Source organism: Cuculus canorus, chromosome 13, assembly GCF_017976375.1.
Source record: "Cuculus canorus isolate bCucCan1 chromosome 13, bCucCan1.pri, whole genome shotgun sequence".
NCBI classification, from domain to species: Eukaryota; Metazoa; Chordata; class Aves; order Cuculiformes; family Cuculidae; genus Cuculus; species Cuculus canorus.
Window position 1 is genome coordinate 10,415,892 of NC_071413.1, and position 19,629 is coordinate 10,435,520.

General features: G+C 43.5%; 1 protein-coding gene across 4 annotated transcripts; it reads left to right on the top strand.

Moving 5' to 3' along the window:
• The first annotated feature begins 968 nt into the window (after window positions 1–968).
• ZDHHC1 (zinc finger DHHC-type containing 1) lies at window positions 969–19,368 on the top strand. 4 transcript variants are annotated; one of them, XM_054078759.1, is made up of 12 exons: window positions 969–1,083; window positions 2,682–2,900; window positions 4,886–4,958; window positions 5,269–5,413; window positions 6,062–6,163; window positions 7,010–7,134; window positions 7,474–7,632; window positions 10,566–10,663; window positions 14,904–14,986; window positions 15,585–15,678; window positions 16,643–16,751; window positions 17,102–19,368. In XM_054078759.1, the coding sequence occupies exons 2-12, from the start codon at window positions 2,682–2,684 to the stop codon at window positions 17,635–17,637; spliced, it is 1,743 nt and encodes a 580-aa protein (XP_053934734.1). In that variant the 5' UTR covers window positions 969–1,083; the 3' UTR covers window positions 17,638–19,368. The 4 variants fall into 4 exon arrangements, with proteins under 4 accessions (XP_053934734.1, XP_053934736.1, XP_053934735.1 ...); XM_054078761.1 differs by lacking the exon at window positions 6,062–6,163; XM_054078760.1 differs by lacking the exon at window positions 4,886–4,958 and having other exon boundaries at window positions 5,238–5,413.
• Window positions 19,369–19,629: the final 261 nt, after the last annotated feature.

The window sequence follows — 19,629 nt, forward strand, 5'->3', positions numbered from 1 at the left end:
CAGTGGGGTTATGGGCTGGGCTGGTGAGGCTGGACATGCTGCATCAGGAAAATCCACAGCTGGTCCATGCTGACCAAGGGGAGAGGCTGGGATGCAAAGCTGAGAATCACAAGGGTCAATACTTACATCCACACATGAGGTGACCCAGCCAAGCTGGGCACTCCAAATGTGGTTTTGCTCAGGTTTCTTAGACTCTTCAAACCCTCAGATACAGCACGACTGGACTAATCACCAAGACCCACATTACTGTTCACAAGTCATAGCCAAACTTTGCAAAGCAACAACATTTTCCCAGCATTCTTGGGGTTCATTTATTGATGCAGACTGGTCCCTGGGACCAGTCTTGTGGTATTTACTGGTCTCTGACAGCCTACAACACTGGGAAGGTTTGAAAGCCATGCTGGAGAGCTAGGATGGTGGTGTTCTCTCAGTTGACCAGGGGTATCCTTTACCCATCATGGACAGCTTTGAGCTTCCCAGAAGCAATGTCCTCATCTCCAGGGCCGGGCCTCTCTTCAGTTTCTTTTACTTAAGCACAAACAATACTCATTAGCACATTTCCAAGCATCTCGACAGCTTCCTGCAAGAGAAGGCTTTCCGCAACTAAGAAGCAGCTCAAAACTCCTTGTAAGAATTCCTTAGTTCCAGGACTCTAGAATTCTGTGCTACCAAAATAAATAGACCTTTTTTCTTGTTGGCAAATATGCATATATTCTCATGGTTCTTATTTTGATTAATCAATGCTTCCCGGGACAGCTGGCTCCTGCCCTTCCAGCTCTCAGAGTCTCCTCATCCCTGGGGAGGATTTGCCACCTCCCTTAGGGATGGTGCAGGTCTTTCCAATCCCAATTATCCAGTGCCTCCAAGCCCTTTAGCCTGGAAACCCCCTGCCTGCCCTTACAGTGATGGGGCAGGAGCGTGACCGTAACGCGCCCGGGGTATTTTGACCCCCGCGCCGCACCGTAGCCGTGTCGTTGCCATGGCGACGGGCGCAGCCACGCGGGCCCGGGCCAGGAGTGCCGCTCACGGCCTGGAAATGAAGTGGGGAACGGGGCCGTTCGCGGCCGCCGCTGCGGGGAGAAGGTGAGGAAGGGGAGGCGTTGGATGGGGCTTGGCGCCTCCTTTATTCCGGGAGGGGGGGTCACTCGCGCTGCGCTGGACCGGATCCCTGGCAGCTTTGGTGCGAAAGGCGCTGCTGGGTTTTGCCCCTCGGCTTCAAAGCCGGGGGAGGGGGAGAATAAGTCGTTATGGTTAAATAAAGACATTTACTCTTAATAGTTTAACTTAGCTATTAAGGCAGGTACAGTTTATAGAGCGCTGGAGAAGACTCGGGTCCAGAGGAGGCTACGGAAATGATCGAAGGGCTGGAGCAGCTCCCATACGAGGACAGGCTGTGAGAGTTGGGGTTGTTGAGCCTGGAGAAAAGAAGGCTCAAAGGAGACCTTAGAGCGACCTTCCAGTACCTGAAGGGGCTACAGAAAAGCTAGGGAGTGACTGTTCAAAAAGGCTTGTGGTGATAGGACGAGGGGCAATGGCTATAAACTGGAGAGGTGCAGATTTAGACTGGACATAAGGAGGAATTTCTTCACTACGAGAGTGGTGAGGCCCTGGCACGTGTTGCCCAGGGAAGCTATGGATGCCTCATCCCTGGAGGTGCTCAAGGCCAGGTTGGATGGGCCTTGGACAGCCTGATCCAATGGGAGGTGTCCCTGGCCGTGGCAGGGGGATTGGAGCTGAATGGGCTTTAAGGTCCCTTCCAACCTGAACTATTCCATGGTTCTATGATTTGCCCTCAGAGTACTTCCATCCAACAGGCATTTCAGAAAACTTTGTATGCACAGAAGGGTCTTCATAATTCCTCCATGAAATGCCAAGCACAGCTTATTCCTGAAACCTCATTGCATATCCAGAGAGGTAAAATTAATCCCAGCCAGAGACATTAAAGCTTGGCCATACCTGAGCAATTAATCTTAACGACTCTGGGGAACAAGAAGATAAAGGTCTTTATTGTTGTCTTAGTCATAGTATCACTAACATCAAGAACTTCCCAGGTTATTGGTTGTAACTAATCTTTGCTATTAAATCTGGCTTTCTGCTGCCAGTAGTCCGTTGTAGAACATCTGAACAATCAAGCTGCTTCCTGTGTAGATGTTCTGCATTCATAACTTGCTGTTTCATTCTAGCAACAGTCTGCTTTACACTTGTGTTGTGGAGTAACTCCTGCGTCTTTTCCCCTTTTTATCATTAAATTATCAGTTTACTTTTTCAGTTTCTGGTCTTTTCTCTTCCTTTGTTGCTGACAAAGGAGCCTCTGTTTTCTTGGATACTGTGCTATACTGCAATTCCAGATCATGTGCTCCAGTGGGTCCACCCACTTTTGCTTCACTTCTCTCAACAAGCTGGAAAGAAAACATGATATATCTGAGACAGGTGAAGGCACCTGTTCTGCCATCATCCATAACAGTTTTCTGACATGAACACATCCCCAGACCACAGCATGTCGTAGTCCATCTCCAGACTGCCACCAAAATACCCACTCTTTTTGCTCAATTTAAGTCTCTCCTCAGCCGTCATTTTAGTCTTTCCAATTTTTTGTCCACCTTGAAGCATATCTCCAGGACTGGGGATTGGTCACAGTATTTTTGTATCACATGTTTTTTGTTTTCCTTTTTCTTCTCTAGATGAATATCTGCAATAAACCTCCTAATAAGGTAGCTCCAGAGAACTTGGGAGAAGCTTTTCCTGAGGTGCAGGTCCAACGCGCTCGAAGGAATGGCTGGAGCTGGCCTCTGCACCATTTCCAAATTACTGCTTGGTTGCTGTGCATCTTCTTTGCACTCGTTGGCTTTGGAATCCTGGTTCCCCTACTGCCTCACCATTGGCTGTGTGCTGGCTATATCGTATCCTTTGTTCAAGAGGAGAACATGGACTGTAATAACCTATCAGTGGGGTTTTTTTTAATAATTGTTATAGAAAGCATAAGAGAAAGCAGCTGAGCCAGAATCTTTTCCTGAACTATAATCATAATCGCGATCTTCTCCTGTCTCTAGTTTGTTGAGATCCTCTCTGCCCTTCTGCTTTAGGAAGATCACTAACATTCTGCCTGTCTCTTTCATAACTCCCTGTTAAGGTTACTATTTGCACGTCAGGCTTTTCTGCTTCTGCCTGTTTCTCTCCTTTGCTTTATTCTTCTACAAGTGTACTGCAGGGTTTGAGGGAGGTCTTGCTGAAAAAGCCCCTCCTGAAGCATCCTTGCTGTAATGGATACCCACACCTCCCGGTGCTAGCTGAACGAGTCTTGAAAGGCAGCTCTATATGTTTATGATTATACGGTGTGGTTGCTTGCAGTAGCTGGCAGCAGATCTCCCAGGGTCCTCTCCTGTCCTTGGTAGAAAAATCTGTGAGTGACAGACGAGGTGGTGTGAGCCTCAGAGGGAAGGTCTGTTGTGGATCAGGCTTGAGCAGCAGTTTAGTGCGTGTCTAACTGCCCTGTAAAGGTGGGTTTATCAGAAGATGAGGTGCATATATTGTGGTGGCGCCTTGTCTTGTGTGCTGCCCCCAAAGCCTAGCTCATTGCAGCCTGATATGTTTTCCACCTACTGTCCTCGACCCACTGCCTTAGAGCTGCTGGCTGCTCCTGCAGCTGGAAAGGGGAAGGGACTAGAGATGAGCTGTGCTGGGGACTAATCCTAGTGCTCCTAGTGCCATCTGTGCCCAGGGAAGGAGCTTCCTCAAGACCCATCCCTTGCTCCTGGTGGACTAGATTGTCTGAGGAGTGGCAGACTGGAAGGTATCCTGAACTCTGAGTTTAGTACTTAACAAGCTGATGAGGATTTATAATTTGTGAGCAAACATTTGCTTTTGTCATCTGTCCACTAACATTTTCCTGGTGAAAATAAAATTGACTAAGTAGCTCAGTGCCAATTAGTGCTTTCTAAGCAGAACCAGAAAACGTTATAGAGAGAATCTTGGGAAAAGTTCTAAAGAAATGGGATATGCACTTAAATTATTTATATATCTGATTTATGTATGTCCATGGAGTCTTTAATATGTTTGGGATGCATTCGCTTATCACTGCTATAGCTACACCTGCCTGATTTAGGCATTAATATAATTAGCTCACAGTGGTCTGTTTATCTTACCTGTATCCTTGTTATTATAGCAGTTCAAAGCTCATGAATTTGTCTACCAAATATTTTCATAACTCAATCAAATGTTCCACTAATTCAACAAATTAATATATCCCAAAGTTTTACTATCAGTTAATAGATCATTAATGTCTCTTGTGTCAAAGGCAAATCCCTTCCCACTCTACACTGGTCATCATTGCTCCAGTCAGCTAGACCTTTCGCAGACCTTCTTTTTTAGCTCGCCACACAGCTCTGTTTTCCATAGATGTTAGTAGGAACAATGATATGCACATCTGTTTGTGTAACAAATAAACCAGAAGGTTAGTTTTTGCACATGTGCTCATTTAATTGCAGTGTATTGAGAAGCAAACTCTCATGCACACTGATACTCCAGGTTTGCAGGGCTGCTGCTATGTATTTGTATATTCTTACCTATTTATATATTCTTTCCAAATGTTGGCAGTTACTTCAGGTGTCTGATCAAAAGCACTACTAAAGCATATTTGCTCTGACTTGCTACTGTATTTAGAAGTAAGAATCCAAACAGGTAGTATTTCAAGAAACAATGACAAATCCTGGATGCTGTCTGTTTGTAAGTTGTGTAGGAGTCTACTTTAAAGGGGTGCTCCTGACTAAAGAAAAGGAAAGCAAGGTGGTCACTCCTAGGTCCTTGATGTTACTTTTGTTTTCTTTCTTGGAAGTCTGGTCTTGTGAAGGCGCAAGTGCCTGGCCTTAACTGACCGTTCCTTACCAAGGAGTCTGTATGGACTAATAAACATGGACCTGTGCCAGAAGTCTGCATGAGGGATCAGATTCCGGTGAGTAAAGGTAATTTTTAAAAACTCTTGTGCTAGGAAGGAAGTTTCTGTGAGTAACAGTAGTATGTGATAGTGAGAGTTGTTCCTGTAGATTTAGTTAACTTTTTCCAGAGGATATTTATTAGAGTGCAAACATGATTGTTAATAAAAGCTCAGATTAATCTGCTGCAATCAGTTATATAGTGATTTCTAATTCTAAGTCATGTATTTCTTGCCTGTGGGCTTTGTGAATAAAAGATAAAAATATATGTATTAAACCATTCATACAATCCTTAACGGTGTGCTTCAGTGTCCAGGAGTGTGTTTTATCTACCATTTAGTTGTTCATCTTACTTCAGTCTCCATTGACCCCGCGGATGCAAATGTGCGAGAAAAAAACTATTTAGGGCCTCTGGCCACCTTCAATCGTAATCAACATGCACATGTCATTGAAAACCATCATTGCCATATCTGTGACGTAGATGTGTAAGTATCTTCTCTTTTCCTTCTCCTACTCCGTCTTCTTCACCATTACACTTCACCTTTAGTCTTTAATGTTGGATTCTAAGATTGAAATCAAGCCCCTGAAGCTCTGTAGCAGAAGTTAAACTTCATCCTGGAGCAGGGTTAGGTTAATTGGGTAGGTGCCCACTGCCAGATCTGTGCATGGTTCTATGTTTTATTTAATGTATTTAATTTGTTTAATTGCTCACATGTTGTGCGGAGAGGACCGTAGTGTTCTGTGTTGTCTAGATGTTGGTGTTTGAGCTAACATGTAGTGCGTGCGTGTGTGCTCGTATCTGGCTAGGTGCTAGTATGATAGCAGGAAATGCTTGGAGGACAGACAATAAGATGAAGCTTTGTAGAATTGCTAAAGGGTTTCAAATAAGGAATCGGTGATCTGCAGATTAGAAATCATAGTAAAGACAAGCGCATCAAAAAGGCAAATTTTGCAGTGTTTGGGCTTGTGGTTCGATGATGGCTGATAGGGCCAATGTGTTTAGGTGTTCCTGATGTAGATGGCTTTCTCACTATTACCAGGAGCTCTGCTGCTGTATCCCCTGTATTTGTTTCACCAGAAAATCACAGTAATGAGCTGGTGCTGTCACTCTAACGCCACCCTTTCTTTGGCAGGAGTGCCAAGTCAAAGCACTGTGGAACTTGCAACAAGTGTGTGTATGGCTTTGATCACCACTGCAAATGGCTCAACAACTGTGTGGGAAAGAGGAATTACTGGTAAAAGCCTGGCATTGTGACAGGAACACAAGACTGCATCAATAATGTCACCCCTTCTCTTCCCAAGATTCTTCTGCATCTCAGTCCAGTCTGTACTCAGCCACACAGAAACACTTTTCTTTCAGACCCCAGCTGAATAAAATCAGTCATGAGAAAACTAGATGGAAAATGCAGGCATGATTATGACTGAAAAAAACAGGGATAAAACACTTGCATTTGGAATTTTGTAGCTGAACACTTAGGAGTAGAAACAGAAAGCCTAATCTTATTATTTAGTATTAGAGAAAGCTTATAGGGTGTTAACTGGGTGTCCTTAATGCTTCTGAGACCTGGAGTGGGAATAGAACTGTGATTGTGCTGTTCCTATCTCTGAAACAACTTGCATCCAGATTGCATGCTTTCCCTCCGGGACTTGGCATTTGGCAGGAGTTACAGCAGCATATAAGCACCTCTAATCTGTGCCAGGTCTAAGAGAAAGAATGAGGAGGCCATCACTGATTACTGCTTCTCAGTTTACTTTCCTGCACCAAAGCCACATGGAAAGCAAAGAATTGTTACTGCTGGGTACCACGTTACACTGCTTTCAGATTTTGTGCAGGGAGCTCTTTTACTGTCTTAGATACACTTCACTGTTTTGTAACCACGGTTGCTCTAAGGGCTCACAGTTTAGTCCCTCAGGGTAACAAATCGGAAGTAAGACTGTTAACCAGTATCTATTGTAAGTGTAAACAAGCGTCCCAGTAATTTGGGATAGCTGTTTATATCTCCATCTTTATTAGAAGCTGGGATTTTGAGTTGTATGTGTGATGTTATTGAAGCCACTAAGACTTATGACTTTCTTTGCAGGTTCTTTTTGAATAGTGTGCTGTCTGCCATTCTGGGCGTTGGGCTTCTGCTGCTTGTCGCTTGCTACGTCTTTGTGGAGTTCTTCGTTGACCCCATGATGCTTCGCTCTGACTGGCACTTTGATGGTACTAGCGGTGCTTCAGTTGAGCTTCCTTTGATTCAGCCAGCACATCTTGATGTGGGATTGGATTCTGTGGGCTCTCCCGCTGAGGAGGAACTCCATTCCTTACTCCTTCCATTTAATATTTCTGCAAGAGTATCTCTGCTCAGCTGGACAGAATGTCTTTCTTTACAGAGCTAACTGCTCTTCCTAAAAACCTTGCAGACACAAGATTTCTTAGGCCTCCAGCACATAATGGGTCTGCAGCTATTTTTCAGTTAACTGTATTTCCAGCTGTAGAATTTAGTTAGAGATATTTAATACATGGACAATCTACTAATCTCCAGCTCTTCTTGTTTTACAGCTCTGAAGAACAACACGGACCGCTGGTTTGTGTTTCTTCCTGCGGCTCCTGTTGAAACTCAGGCATCTGCCCTTTTGGTCACAGCTGGGGTTTTTATTCTTCTGAGCCTGGTCACTGTGATCCTGCTAGGCCACCTATTGACCTTTCACATCTATCTGAGTAGGTATTATGTTCCTGTCATCTGCAGCCCCACTTCGTTTTCACGTAGGTTCTTCTACTCATCCTGCGTTAATTGTGTGTTCATGCATGTCACAAATACACACGCGTTGTCTGAGATTGCCACTGAAAAGGTAGAAAATTTGGATTAAACATTATACTTCTGATTTTTCCCCAGTACCAGGTAAGCTTATCAGCCCTTGTACAATATTGTGCTTGCATTGAGCCTGTGCATTCACGTGCCTAAACTATGTTATCCTGGAACTGAAAGCATATGGGAGAGTAGTAGAGAGGCCAGGTGGATGAATGGGTTAATCTGCCCGTGATGGCAGATTCTGATTGACTCCACGCATGGGCTTTTGTGAATCTCTTCACTGTGCTCCCCAGTCCTGTTGTGTAAGAGATCCCATTTCACTGTTACCCAAGAGAAGCATGTACAGTATTGATCTAAATTCCTAACAGGAGGCCTGATGTCCAGGGGCGGGTCCCTTTATGGAAGTTGTACCGTATTCACACTAAATGAATTGTGGAACTCTGAGGAAGAGGTTTTCAGAAAGGCGCTTCATTAGATCTCCTACTTGTTGCTCTGTCAAGAAGGGATACTTATGTTTTTTTATCTAGGATGGGCATCAAAAGCCCTTTTCAGCCATCATGTAAAATGAAGCTAATGCTATTTGGCTGCCTGACCTAAGTTATGATGAGGAAAGATCTTACTCTTGCAGTAGTAAGTGATTCCAAAACTAGGAAAGAAGGGATGTGGTGGAAGAGAAATGAGGACAGCAGTCACAGAGGGTCCTTGGATGGATCTTTAGGGTGTCAGTTAACAGCGATGCAGATGCCAACACAAACTAGGTCAGCACAAACCAGTGCAGTTCCAGAAGTAAAATGGTTACGCTGTTGAAGTGTAGGGTGTGATGGGCAAGTGTTCCTGAGCTGGCATTAGTGTTACAGGCAGTGAGGTCATTGACCGTTGTTTTGCTTTTACAGCCTCTTTGAGCTTAACCCAAATTTGGTCACGCTGTGATTTTGCTTTCTTGGTGGAATTGTAAGTTGACTTTTCTGGGTTAATGGCGATGCCTGGAGATTTCAAAGGTCGATCGAGCTCTGTAGAAAGACTAAAAGCATAACAAAGCTGGAGCTGCTTCAGGATGATTTGCTTTGGATGAAAAAGAAAGGATGATTCAGTTTAGTCCTGAGCGGAATTTATCCTTGTCTTCCACAAGAGGGTGCTCCCTTCTTGGGAGAAAGACAAGCTGTCTTTTGTCAAACAGAAATGTGCATGTGTTACACCAGTTCTACTCCAGCTTTGTTTTTTTCCTGTTGCTGTTGTCGTGCAACAGCACAGTTTTATTTTCCTCTTTCAGAATAAATTTTGAGCCAAATTAACTTTTCTTTCTGGCCCAATTTTAAATCTTTGACTTACATGGAACCAATTTAGTTATTGTTGATTTTTGTTAACGTTTTATTACATTAAAATCCACTATGCTATTGAAACTGGTTCCAGCTGTGCAGAAGTGCAGTGTGTAAGACCTTGTTTAAAAGGAGCAATGTGACCATATTGAAGCCTGTATAGTTTGTTACATGTGAGTATGCATTTCGCTTACAACTGGGTTTCAGGAAGATAGACAAAGTGGTTTAAATTCCTCTTATTTCACACCTGTAACTGTTAACAGTCTCATCTGAATACAGGAAAGGATATGAGGCTTTTCAAAGGCAATGATTATATATGGCACAGTGTGTGCTGCAGGGTTATCTAGCCAGACAAATGTAATACTTTTTAACTAAATAGCTGTATTAAAAAAATTTAACTTATACTGATAAGTATTCAGAAACCAACAAACTCAATTAAAAATGGTTTATAGCCCTTTGTGAATGAAGCCATATTCTGTTTCTCCAGTAAAACATATGGTGCCATTCTAGGAGCACCCTGCACTGTCCCCGTTAAATGCATTTTCTAATCACTTGGCCGCAGACTCGCATTTATTTTTATGCTCTGCCTTCCTGGCCAAATGGGTCGTGAATTCTTACTTCTTCATAAGGTCATTGCTTTGACAGGAGGGACATCTTCTCCTCTGCTCTCCTCACTTCTCTGTGAAGTAGTCCTGTGTTTAGGGCATGGGTTTGAGAGGTAAGAAATTATTGATACAAATGTCTTCAAGCAGAGGAAGGATTTTAGTCTGGATGTCCCACATCTTAGGTATCTGCTTTTACTACTGTGCTCTGTAAATAGGAAAAATGACTAGCATGCTGTGCGCTAAAAACCTTCAGCATCCTTTTATCGGTTTTATGCTCTAAAAATACTTACATAACAGGGTCACTATGGGAGGAATGTCTGAGTTTTGGATCCTCATAACACTTTGGGTCTCATGAAGAAACCAAGCTGCTTAGAAATGTCACGTGGTTTTGGTAATTTGCAGAAGCAGATGTGTTTGTGTGTGGAGCCCTGAAGAGCACTTAAACTCAGGCATGTGTAAACTGTGGACACATCTATTGGGCACCAGACAGGCTGGGCATTTAAAGCTCACTGTTTTGGACATTAGGTGTCTCAGTTTTCTCTATGGGACAGACTAAAGCGCTCTATTTCTTTTCCCCATTTAGCATCACATACCTTCTGTTACCCACTGAGCTTTCTGAATGGTACAGATCTTACCCTTTTTGATTATGAATAATGGATTTGCTCTGAAATGAGTTGAGCAAATGACTACTGTATAGAAGGCTGTACTGTGTTTATGAGGCTTTAGAAGAATGGTGAGACTATGAGAAAGTGTGATAACAATAAAGGATACAGTAAGATTTACAGTGCAAAGGTACTTTTGCCTTAGAGTCTTTTCGTGTTTATAGTTACTGTTTGATTCCATAGTTATACAGACTGTTTGCATAAGTGTAATCAGGGACTGGCCTTTCCTGCACTGACAGCTCTCTTTCTTTCTTCCCAGTGCGAAACAAATTGACTACGTACGAGTACATCCTGCAGCAGCGTAGCCAGCAAGAGGCAAAAGAGGTAGACAAGCATCAGGACTCTTGTCCCTCTCAGGTGAGACCCAGTCAGTTGCTCATTATGCTTTCAGTCCATTTCTCAAACACAGCCTCACTTGTCAACAGTGTAAAAGTTGCTTCATTTTTGCAACCTCCAAATTTTAGATGCATCTGCTAGAGGTAAACTTTAGAGGTGCTTTGGTGGAGTTGAGTAGGATGTGGGAGAGTGTAAGGCCTGTAATTCGATGAACACTTCAGGCATAAGCAAGTACTGCTTCCGAAGGAATCAATCCCTCCCACTCTCTTCCTCCATCACTTGTTTTGGGCCCTGCATTATCTATTCTCTTCTGCCAACGCAGCTGTTCATTGCGGTCATGCAGTGAACAGGGTGGGGGAACTCATCTGGGTAAGAATAAAGTTTATTAAAAGAAAAATATTGAGCTCATCTTTAGCTGTCCCAGCTCTCTCTGTTTTGGTTCACCAAGCAATCACTGAACTGCCTGTGTCAGCATGAAGGAGTGTGTCTGAAAAGAGGGAAGGGTCCTGTTGCTGGAAGGGACAGGCCTATCTGGGTGGCAGCGCACATCTCGCTGACTTATGTGGGTGGTAGTGCCGGTCATGACCGAAAGTGAGACAGGCTCTAAGGCTGGAGAAATGGGGTAATCGTCAAGCACCTAATAATACCAAATAATTTAATCATCTGGAAAAGGAAAAGGATGCTTCCAGAGTTCAGAAATTATCAAGATATCTACTTTTCTTTGAATTCAGTCTACGTAGTAATAAGGGTCTTGTGATTACCGTGATGTCGATCTGTATCTCTTTAGAAAGACTTCTGCAAACTGTTTAATGCTATTACACTCTGCAGTGGCTTATGTATTCCGCTATGAATTGAGAGGTTCAGTGTAATTTGTTTTGCTGCAAGGCAGCTCTACCCCTGGAGTTACTCAAAATTTGATTGGGCAAATTCTGGCTTTAACAGGGGATTGCGCAAGAAACTTCCAGATATTCTCACTAGTCTAAATTATTCTGAGATTCCATGTAACTTTTAGTTTTATGGAAGTAAGTAACTATACAACTGGTTTTATATTTAATAAGAAATCCATTAAATTCAAGCTTCATCCAGGTATTCAGTCCAAAGATACTGGGATCTCTCCAGAATCCTTCATAGTTTTTCCCTATCAAAGCAAAGGGGAAAGTGAGCTAATTCCCTTTCGTATAATATAGAGACCCCAGCTTTTCATATATATGTAATTTTACTGCCTTGAAGAAGTTGAACTTTCAGTTTAAACAGAGGTTTCCATAACAACAAAAATATTTGACACTTGGTCTCATAGTGCTTTCCTTATCATGAAAATGAAAACAATAGTAAAGCATTAGCTCTAATCATTTCTTAGTTACTGAATTTTGATTGATATTGAAAATCTGTTTGAACAGGGGTGGACATTTGCGATGTAGCCAGTAAGCGGTGGTGTCCTGTCTGTGCTGGTGCTTATCTAGATATGTGTGAATATGGTTAATTTGAAGCAGCAAGCCTGGAAGAAGCAGGGTGAAAAGGAGTTCTGTGTTTCAGACTGCAGTTAGCACCTTGGGGAACAAGAAAGACTGGATGATACCCAGTAACATTGTTCAGAAAAATGTTAACCCACCAGATTTTCCTTGTTTCTTACATAGCAACCAAAGATAAACATAAACAAATAGATTGGAGTAGGAGTACACCAAGTGACTTGTCTTTTGTAAGCTCTGTTGACTACAGCCTTCTTTAACTTGAACACAGAAATCCTTTGTAATCGCTCCAACATGTTGCAAGCATAAAATGGAAGCAATCTTCTTCCCACTTTTGTCTTAACTGTCCAACTGTTCATTCATTTTAGGGGGTAAGAAGAAGCATATGTTTCCCCTTTAATCCTTGTTTTTGAGCCTTATTCATGCTTGAGAGTTGGTTTTGGCTTCAGTTTTCCATGTTTGTTTATGGTTAAGTCTTCAGCTATGTCCAGGTGAAAGGATTCTTGTTCAGGTTAAATTTTTCTTATGTGCTTGTAAAATCCTCTCAGAACATGCACAAAGAAAAAGCTCTAATTTTGCTTACTTGAATGGTTCAGATGTCACAAAAAGTGCGAAACAATTAGACATATGCAACCTTTGACTCTATTACTGTACCCAAAGCAGCATGTGCAAGTAACAGTAATTTCTGTAGGCAGTTGCATAGCAGTCCAGAGAAATATAAATTATACCAAACCTGATGCTTTAATGTGTAATTGTCTTCATACCAGGGAGCTGGTTTTCATTGTGAGGCCAGCTGGGTTGTAATTTTTTTCATGTTTCTAAAGCTTTGAACTTGTTTTGGACACTGATTCATGTTGGCGAGGTTTGATTTTAGGTAAATAAATAAACATGGATTTTATTGAGCTTCTCTCACATTTTCAATATTACTTCTGTCTTCCGATGTCTGGTTGAGATGAACCTAGTCTTTACTCTCAGCCTCAACACTTGGAACAGACCTGCTTTCCCTGGGACTAAAAACTCCAGCCAGACAACATTTCAGGGCACTGGCTATTGCTGAAGTGATAAGAGCAGCTGCAGTGGGCGAGGGAGCTGAGTTTTTCCTGAAGTTGTAGCCATGAAATTGAGGTGGACACAGCTGGGATGCAGCCTCTACAGGAGGTCTGACAATGGCTTGGGCTTGCAAGGTGGCAATGAACTTGGATGGTCTGTTGACTTAGCAGTCTGTTTTCAGCAATAGTAAAAGCTGAATCCTAACAACCCAGTTGGAAACGGTAGAGTCGTCTTGCTGTCACAGTTGAAGGGTTCTGGCTGTCCTACTAATGACTGTGGGAGCAGAGGGAGGCTGGGACTCTACACTGTGGTTGTAGTTTTTGTCACACTGAGAGAACATTGTGTTTTCTGATTGAGTCTTCTTCCATTTGTTTCTGCTAGCCCGCTCTAACGGTTTACTTTCTTTTCTGTGGCTGCTTTGTTTGTACATAGTTTATAGAAGGCTGAAATGCACAAATTGGATTTTAAAGAGCTCTTACGTTTCCTGCTTGGAAAGAGTTGTTTATGATATTTTCAGGATGTATCACTTATTAATCTCCTTTGAAATGCCAGTCCTGCAGTCCTGTTCATATGCTGTGAACAATGAGTCTTGATTGTTTTCAGTTACTGCGTGCAGTCCTGTGAGGATGATGTGCTTTCCTCTGAAAAAACCTACTGGCCATACAGTTACAGTGACATGAGATTGTGTCTGGTGTCCTTCATTTGTGATTTGGGTGCATGAGGCTTGAATATAAATGCTAAGAATTTGATCTGCAAGGAGATTTGAGGAGACATTTGTGAACATTTGATGTTCAGTCAGTGATGATCAATGATCTGACTTGAGTTACAAGTTCTGTTTGAAATACAGGCGTTCAATTTGTGCAGTTTATTAATCCTACGCTTGGATAAACCCTGCCTGTAATAGCCTCAAATAGCATAATTCTGAAATCAGAAAGTTCTAATATTTGGGGCTGATAAACCAATTCCCTTCAAATTTGGTGTTACTGCCTATAAAACAGCTGCAAATTTCTTTCAGTTTCTTTTGTCTCTTTACAAAACCAATTAAACTCAGTGCATCTTACAAAAGGCAACAGACCTGGAGTCTTTCCAGTTTTGCACCTCTCTTATCTAACAACAGCAGGAGTACTGGGACTCCAGACACTGATGCAGAGACGTTCAATAGCAATTAGTAATTTTTTAAGTATCTCTTTGGGCGTGTAAAGAAAACCAGCCAAAGTTGATCAGAGCAGCGTGCTGGCTGTAATACTGGTTGATTGTGGATGCTGATCTTTTTCCTGTCTGTTGCATGCTTTCATTTTCCTCACCTTCATTTTGAGTTTAAAATACTTGTATTTGCGTTCACTGCTTAGCTTCGATGTTTGAAGTATTTGCATTCACTGCTTAGCTCCTGTGGTTGAACTATGCAACTAGTGGAGGCTTTAGGCAATACTTTGAATGTGTTCCCAGAAAATGATTAAGCTATTCTCCCTCAGTTTGCTTTGATTTGATTTTGAGTCACATGAAATACTAGCTCGAATAAATGAATGAATGAGGGACTCCTAATAGTCTCAGTCTTGGTTTTCTGTCGTCTTAAGCAGCAAACTTTTGAGTTTCAGCTGTGCTAGCTGTAAGGATAGAAAATGTCTGGCGTGTGGCTGAGAAAGGAGGAGGAAGACATGTTTGTAGTGAAAATCTCTCTTCTCTGCTCCATGCCTGTATTGGTCTGAAAATGTTCATTCTTTCTTTTTTTTTTCTTTTTCCTCCAGAACGTAGACTTTCTTTCAGGTGGCCCTGGCTATACAGACCGTGGTATTCAAGTAGAGTTCTCAACTGTAACTTCAGGAAAAGTGTGAGTAAAGTCATAGATGGAAGTCTCCCAGCAGCGAGTATGGGAAATTGTTACCAAAGTCACTGATGGACCCTAAGACAATAGTACATGGAGGTTAGGGAGCACCAATGTTTTGACCAAGGTGTGGTGAAATCCTTGATTTTAAGGAGGGTAAATTCCTACAGGATTACTTGCCTTCCCTCCCCTGGAAAATTATCTTTCCTAGAATACTCTGTTTAGGCTGTTTTATATTAAAATTACTTTAAAGCTGCCTGATTTATCCTCTAATTCCTATATTGAGCTCATTATAGTTTCATGATTTCAGATTGTTGAGAGATAAACTTTTCTGTTGTGATTCATAACACAGGCGAGCACTCATGGGAAAACAGCATAGTTGCATCTGAATTAATCCTTGCCTTTTAACTCATATCCCTGTGGAGAGGAGAAGAAATCCTTCATAGTCTGCACAGTTTTGCAGGAAAAGTTACCCTGCAGTTTTGCTGGGAATGTTGTGCAAGGCAAGGAATACTTCAGTCTGGCTGATGTGTACATGCAAGCAAGGTGGGCATCAGAGTTAAGTCATATACATGGAATCATGTATATCTGCTGTGTGTTTTAGCTTTTCAAAGCTCTATGCCCACAATGATGAAGCTGATCCTGAGCAGAGCACCTCCCCTGACGTCCTGTCTCTTTACTTTGAGGTCGCTTCTCAGGTAAGCAGGAGACTTGCTCCACACCGTAACCTCACCAGCTGGCAGTTCACCAAGCTGCATGGGTGCACACTCACTCTAGTGCAGATTGTTGTTACCTCCTCCATGCATGTGCTGTCCCTGTCCTCATCGTGTCTGCAGCGATCCTCTCCTATCTCAGCTCGCTTGTGATCATGTATATTCTGTAGTTCCCTCATAAGCTTGCAGCTAAGCGAGCTGTATTAAATACAGCTATAATACAATGTCTTGCTGCTCCAGTGCAGTTCAGTGACTGTATCTGTACTGCTTTCTTGATGCAACAAGCTGTGTGTGTTTCTGTGGAGCAAAATCCAACAGTTTATACATTCAAATATGAATGTTGTTTATCTGGCAAAGAAAAGATGGTGTGTGTGGTTATGAAGTTTGAGTGTATTAAACAGCTGTCTAAAGTGAACTTTTCTCTTGATGTTCATACATCTACGCCCAAATGCTCTCCCCTCTTGCTCAGGTGGCAGATGGTTGTGTTCCTCTCCTTTCCTCCAAGCTTATTAATCAAAGTCTTGTCACCTAGATGATAAGGAAAATATCTTTTCAACTATACTTGTATTTTGGACAAAAGCTATCTTTCCCATAGGGTGTTTTGTGCTACGTGACATTTGGTCCCCTCTTCTAGTTTGGCTTTCCAAATGTCTTTGTCAACCAGTGTCTCATACATCCTCCATCTGTATGAGGCAACAGCTTAAAGGTACTTACACGTAGAGGATGACTGCATGCTGATAATGTGTGTATTCTTTAAATACCTGTTCTCTATCATTGCTTTATAGTAACTCAGTCTTAAACTATGAAATATTCTTGGTCTTTGGTCATACCTAATGCTCATTATTAAAAATAGGAGGAATTAAACAGGTAGCAATGAAAAAAACTATCTGTCTCATTACTTTGTGCTGATGAAGTGAATTCTCTTCTCTTTGGCCACTTGCCTTCACAGCAACAGAAAAAGAGAAGAAAGAAGATGCTTGCAGCTTTTCCCTCAGGAATGGACAATGGATCTAAACCACACGCTAGATCTTGGCCCTCTTTCCCAGATCCTCAGTCAGGTAAGAGTGCACTGGTCAACCTCTCTGCTTCTGTACTGGATTTCTCATTGCTGGCAATGTGTGGCATGAAACAAAGTGTAGCATGAAAGCAGTGGCAGGAAGTTAACTTGCCTAAGAAGAGAAAATGCATGCTTCTGAGGGCTTGGAGATACTCTAAAATGATCAGACTTGTGTGTGCTCCTGGGTGTAGAATTCTGTATGTGTTCATACCTGATTTTGTGCAAAGAAATTCATGATTTTCTTTAACACTAGTGGATCAGCAGTATCAGTGTTCCTGGGCTTGTGAAGTCTCTGTGGGGCTGAGCAATCTCTCTCCTTAAGCTTTCTTCTCCCTTTCTTTCCATCTGTAGAGGTCCCAGCCACTGCTGCTGCCACCTCACCTTCCCACGGCTTTCGCCTCCTAGTGCCAACTTTTCCTCCGAGAGCTGCCATACCCCACAGCAGCATCGGCCTCATCCAGGCAGCAGGACCCCCAGCTGACTATCACTCAGAGTCTGCCGAGTCCATGGATGAGATTCCTGTAGCTCAGACTCGCCTTGGGAGCACAGCCCATCGCAGGCCTCCTAAGAATAACTCAAGCAATGCTCAACACTATCCCTTGACCAGAGACAATCCCAGAGGTAAAAGGAAGAAGAATCTGTATCCTGAGCACAAGGTAAAAAGGAAAAGCTGTCGGCAAAACAGACACGTGGGTCGAGACATGGAACTTTTTCCAAAGACTCCCGCTGTGTTTGTAAGTGAAAGCAGTGGAGAACTTCATGTCTCTCAGCCCCAGCCCCATGAGAGCACATCCGAACCATATCACAGAAAATGCATCAGCAAACAGCATGTGGGCAGACGTGATCCATATTTTAAGGACATAAGGACGAACACCACAGCGGCCTAGGGATCAGCTTTCTGAAGCCATAGCCATTGGGGACAAGGCAAGAGGTTCTCTTTCTATTTGTATGTAACTGTTCAAATATCTTGACTCCAGTGACTCACTGTTTTCCCTGGAGTTAGCAGCGTCCCTTTACCTGATGCTGTCCATCTTCCAGCAGAACTGAGAGGCAGTAAAACCCCTGCTGCATCATTGTTTTTGGCTGCTACCTCTTCCTAAACCAGGAGTGCCCCTATGCCCAGTTCCACTCTCCTTGTAAAGTGGAAACAGTCTCCCCTGACAGGGATGTGCGTAGGGCTGCCGCTGATTAAGGACTGCAGCGTTAGCACTCTGTAGAGTGCTGACCCCCTGCACTGTGTGTTTGCCATCAGGTTGCAGTGAAACATTTCTCATACGCGGCTAAAGGCAAGAGGCAATAAAGGTGGCAAACCCGAGGTAGGCATCTTGCTAGAGAGAAATAAGAGTGCTTTGCATAGGAAAGGGCTGTGCCCTCCTGGCCCTCAGCACACTAGTACTGCAGTCGAGGAGAACAAGGCTGCATCTTTGCTGTTCCCTGTTCCCTGAAAACTAAAGTTCCCATCTGCCTACACCGTGTCAGTCTTTAGATCATGTCCAAGGGCTTCTGCAGGTGGTCAGGGAGTAACCTCAGGATTGTCCCATCCCTATACTGCTTTTCACTGTGCGCTCTCCAGCCAAGTCCAGCACCAGCATGTACTCTGTAAGGCAGCATAATTTGACCTGCTCCACCTTTCCAGCAGCCTGGGGTGCCCCACAGTGCCGCTTTCTCATCAGGAACTCTGGGATACAGCAGGCCCTGAAACCTTTCAGTTTCCTGGGCTGGTACATCCACATTACTCCACAGCCAAGCCTCAAATGTCTAGTGCAGAAAAATCCTGCAGCACACATTGAATGAAGCACGTAGCCAGTTCCTCGAGTCACGGCAGCGTGTGCTGGTGGTGAGAAGCGGAGGGCTGTCTGCGCTGCTGCCTTGGATTTTCCTGCCCTCTTGGCTTCCCCTGGCAGCATGCTTTGTTCCAAATTCCTGGCTGAGCACTGAGACTGGGGCTACTCCCTAGAACAGTTCTTGGGAGATTCTGTCAATGCAGTGTAGATACAATCACTGACCCTGAGCTTCTTTAAAGGGCTGTCTTGCCATCCTTCTCTGATTTTGCCTGATTTTTTGACTCCTGACAGCTGAAATGAAGAGCCTTGACTCTTCATTGTATTATGCAAGCCATCAATCAGCAAAAATACAGTCTTATGCAGTTGAAGTCATTAAGTCTGAATTTGCAGGAAGGGTTTGCCTGTGGTCACGCTCCTTGCAGCTTCCCTTGCTGCTGTGGCCAGTGATAGCCGCTGGCAGTATGACCCTTTGGAAAAGCAGGCACGTGTAGGACCAACCCTTGTGGACCAGCAGACCGGTGGCCTGTGGACCACTGCTTGTCTGCAGAGACCAGCACGTCTGCTCACTGATGGATCCCGGTTAGATAAAGCCCTTCCAGTTGGTCCCTCTAATGTGTGCTGTCATCCAAGGAACCTACTACACCTTGCAGTGATGCTGGGCACAGGGTTTTCAAAGGCCAGCTGTCCCTCCACCCAGAAAGCATTGTTAATTTCTCTTCAGCAGGTACCTATGAGCAGAGCTTGTGAGTTTTTCTTATCCTTTGTCCACACAGAACCAGTCCCAAAATCTTGTATGGAGCTTTCTCGTAGCTCTGTCCATAATAAACTTTTCTATGCCGTTTGTTAAATAGTTTCCTTCTTTTTTGCAATCATTCATTAATCTGCCCATTCAATCACCCCCAGGATGTTTTGTCCACTTTTCCCCGCACCTCTGATGTTCCAACTGGGCTTGGCACCTTAACCTCTATGTGGGTGACAGCAGTCCTCCCTCTGTAGGGCCCTATGGCTGTTAGGTGGGACCTCCTTCTGATGGACTGAGGGTAAACCACCTTCTCCAGAAGGTATGTAACTCCAGGCTGGTTTCTGTGCTGCAGC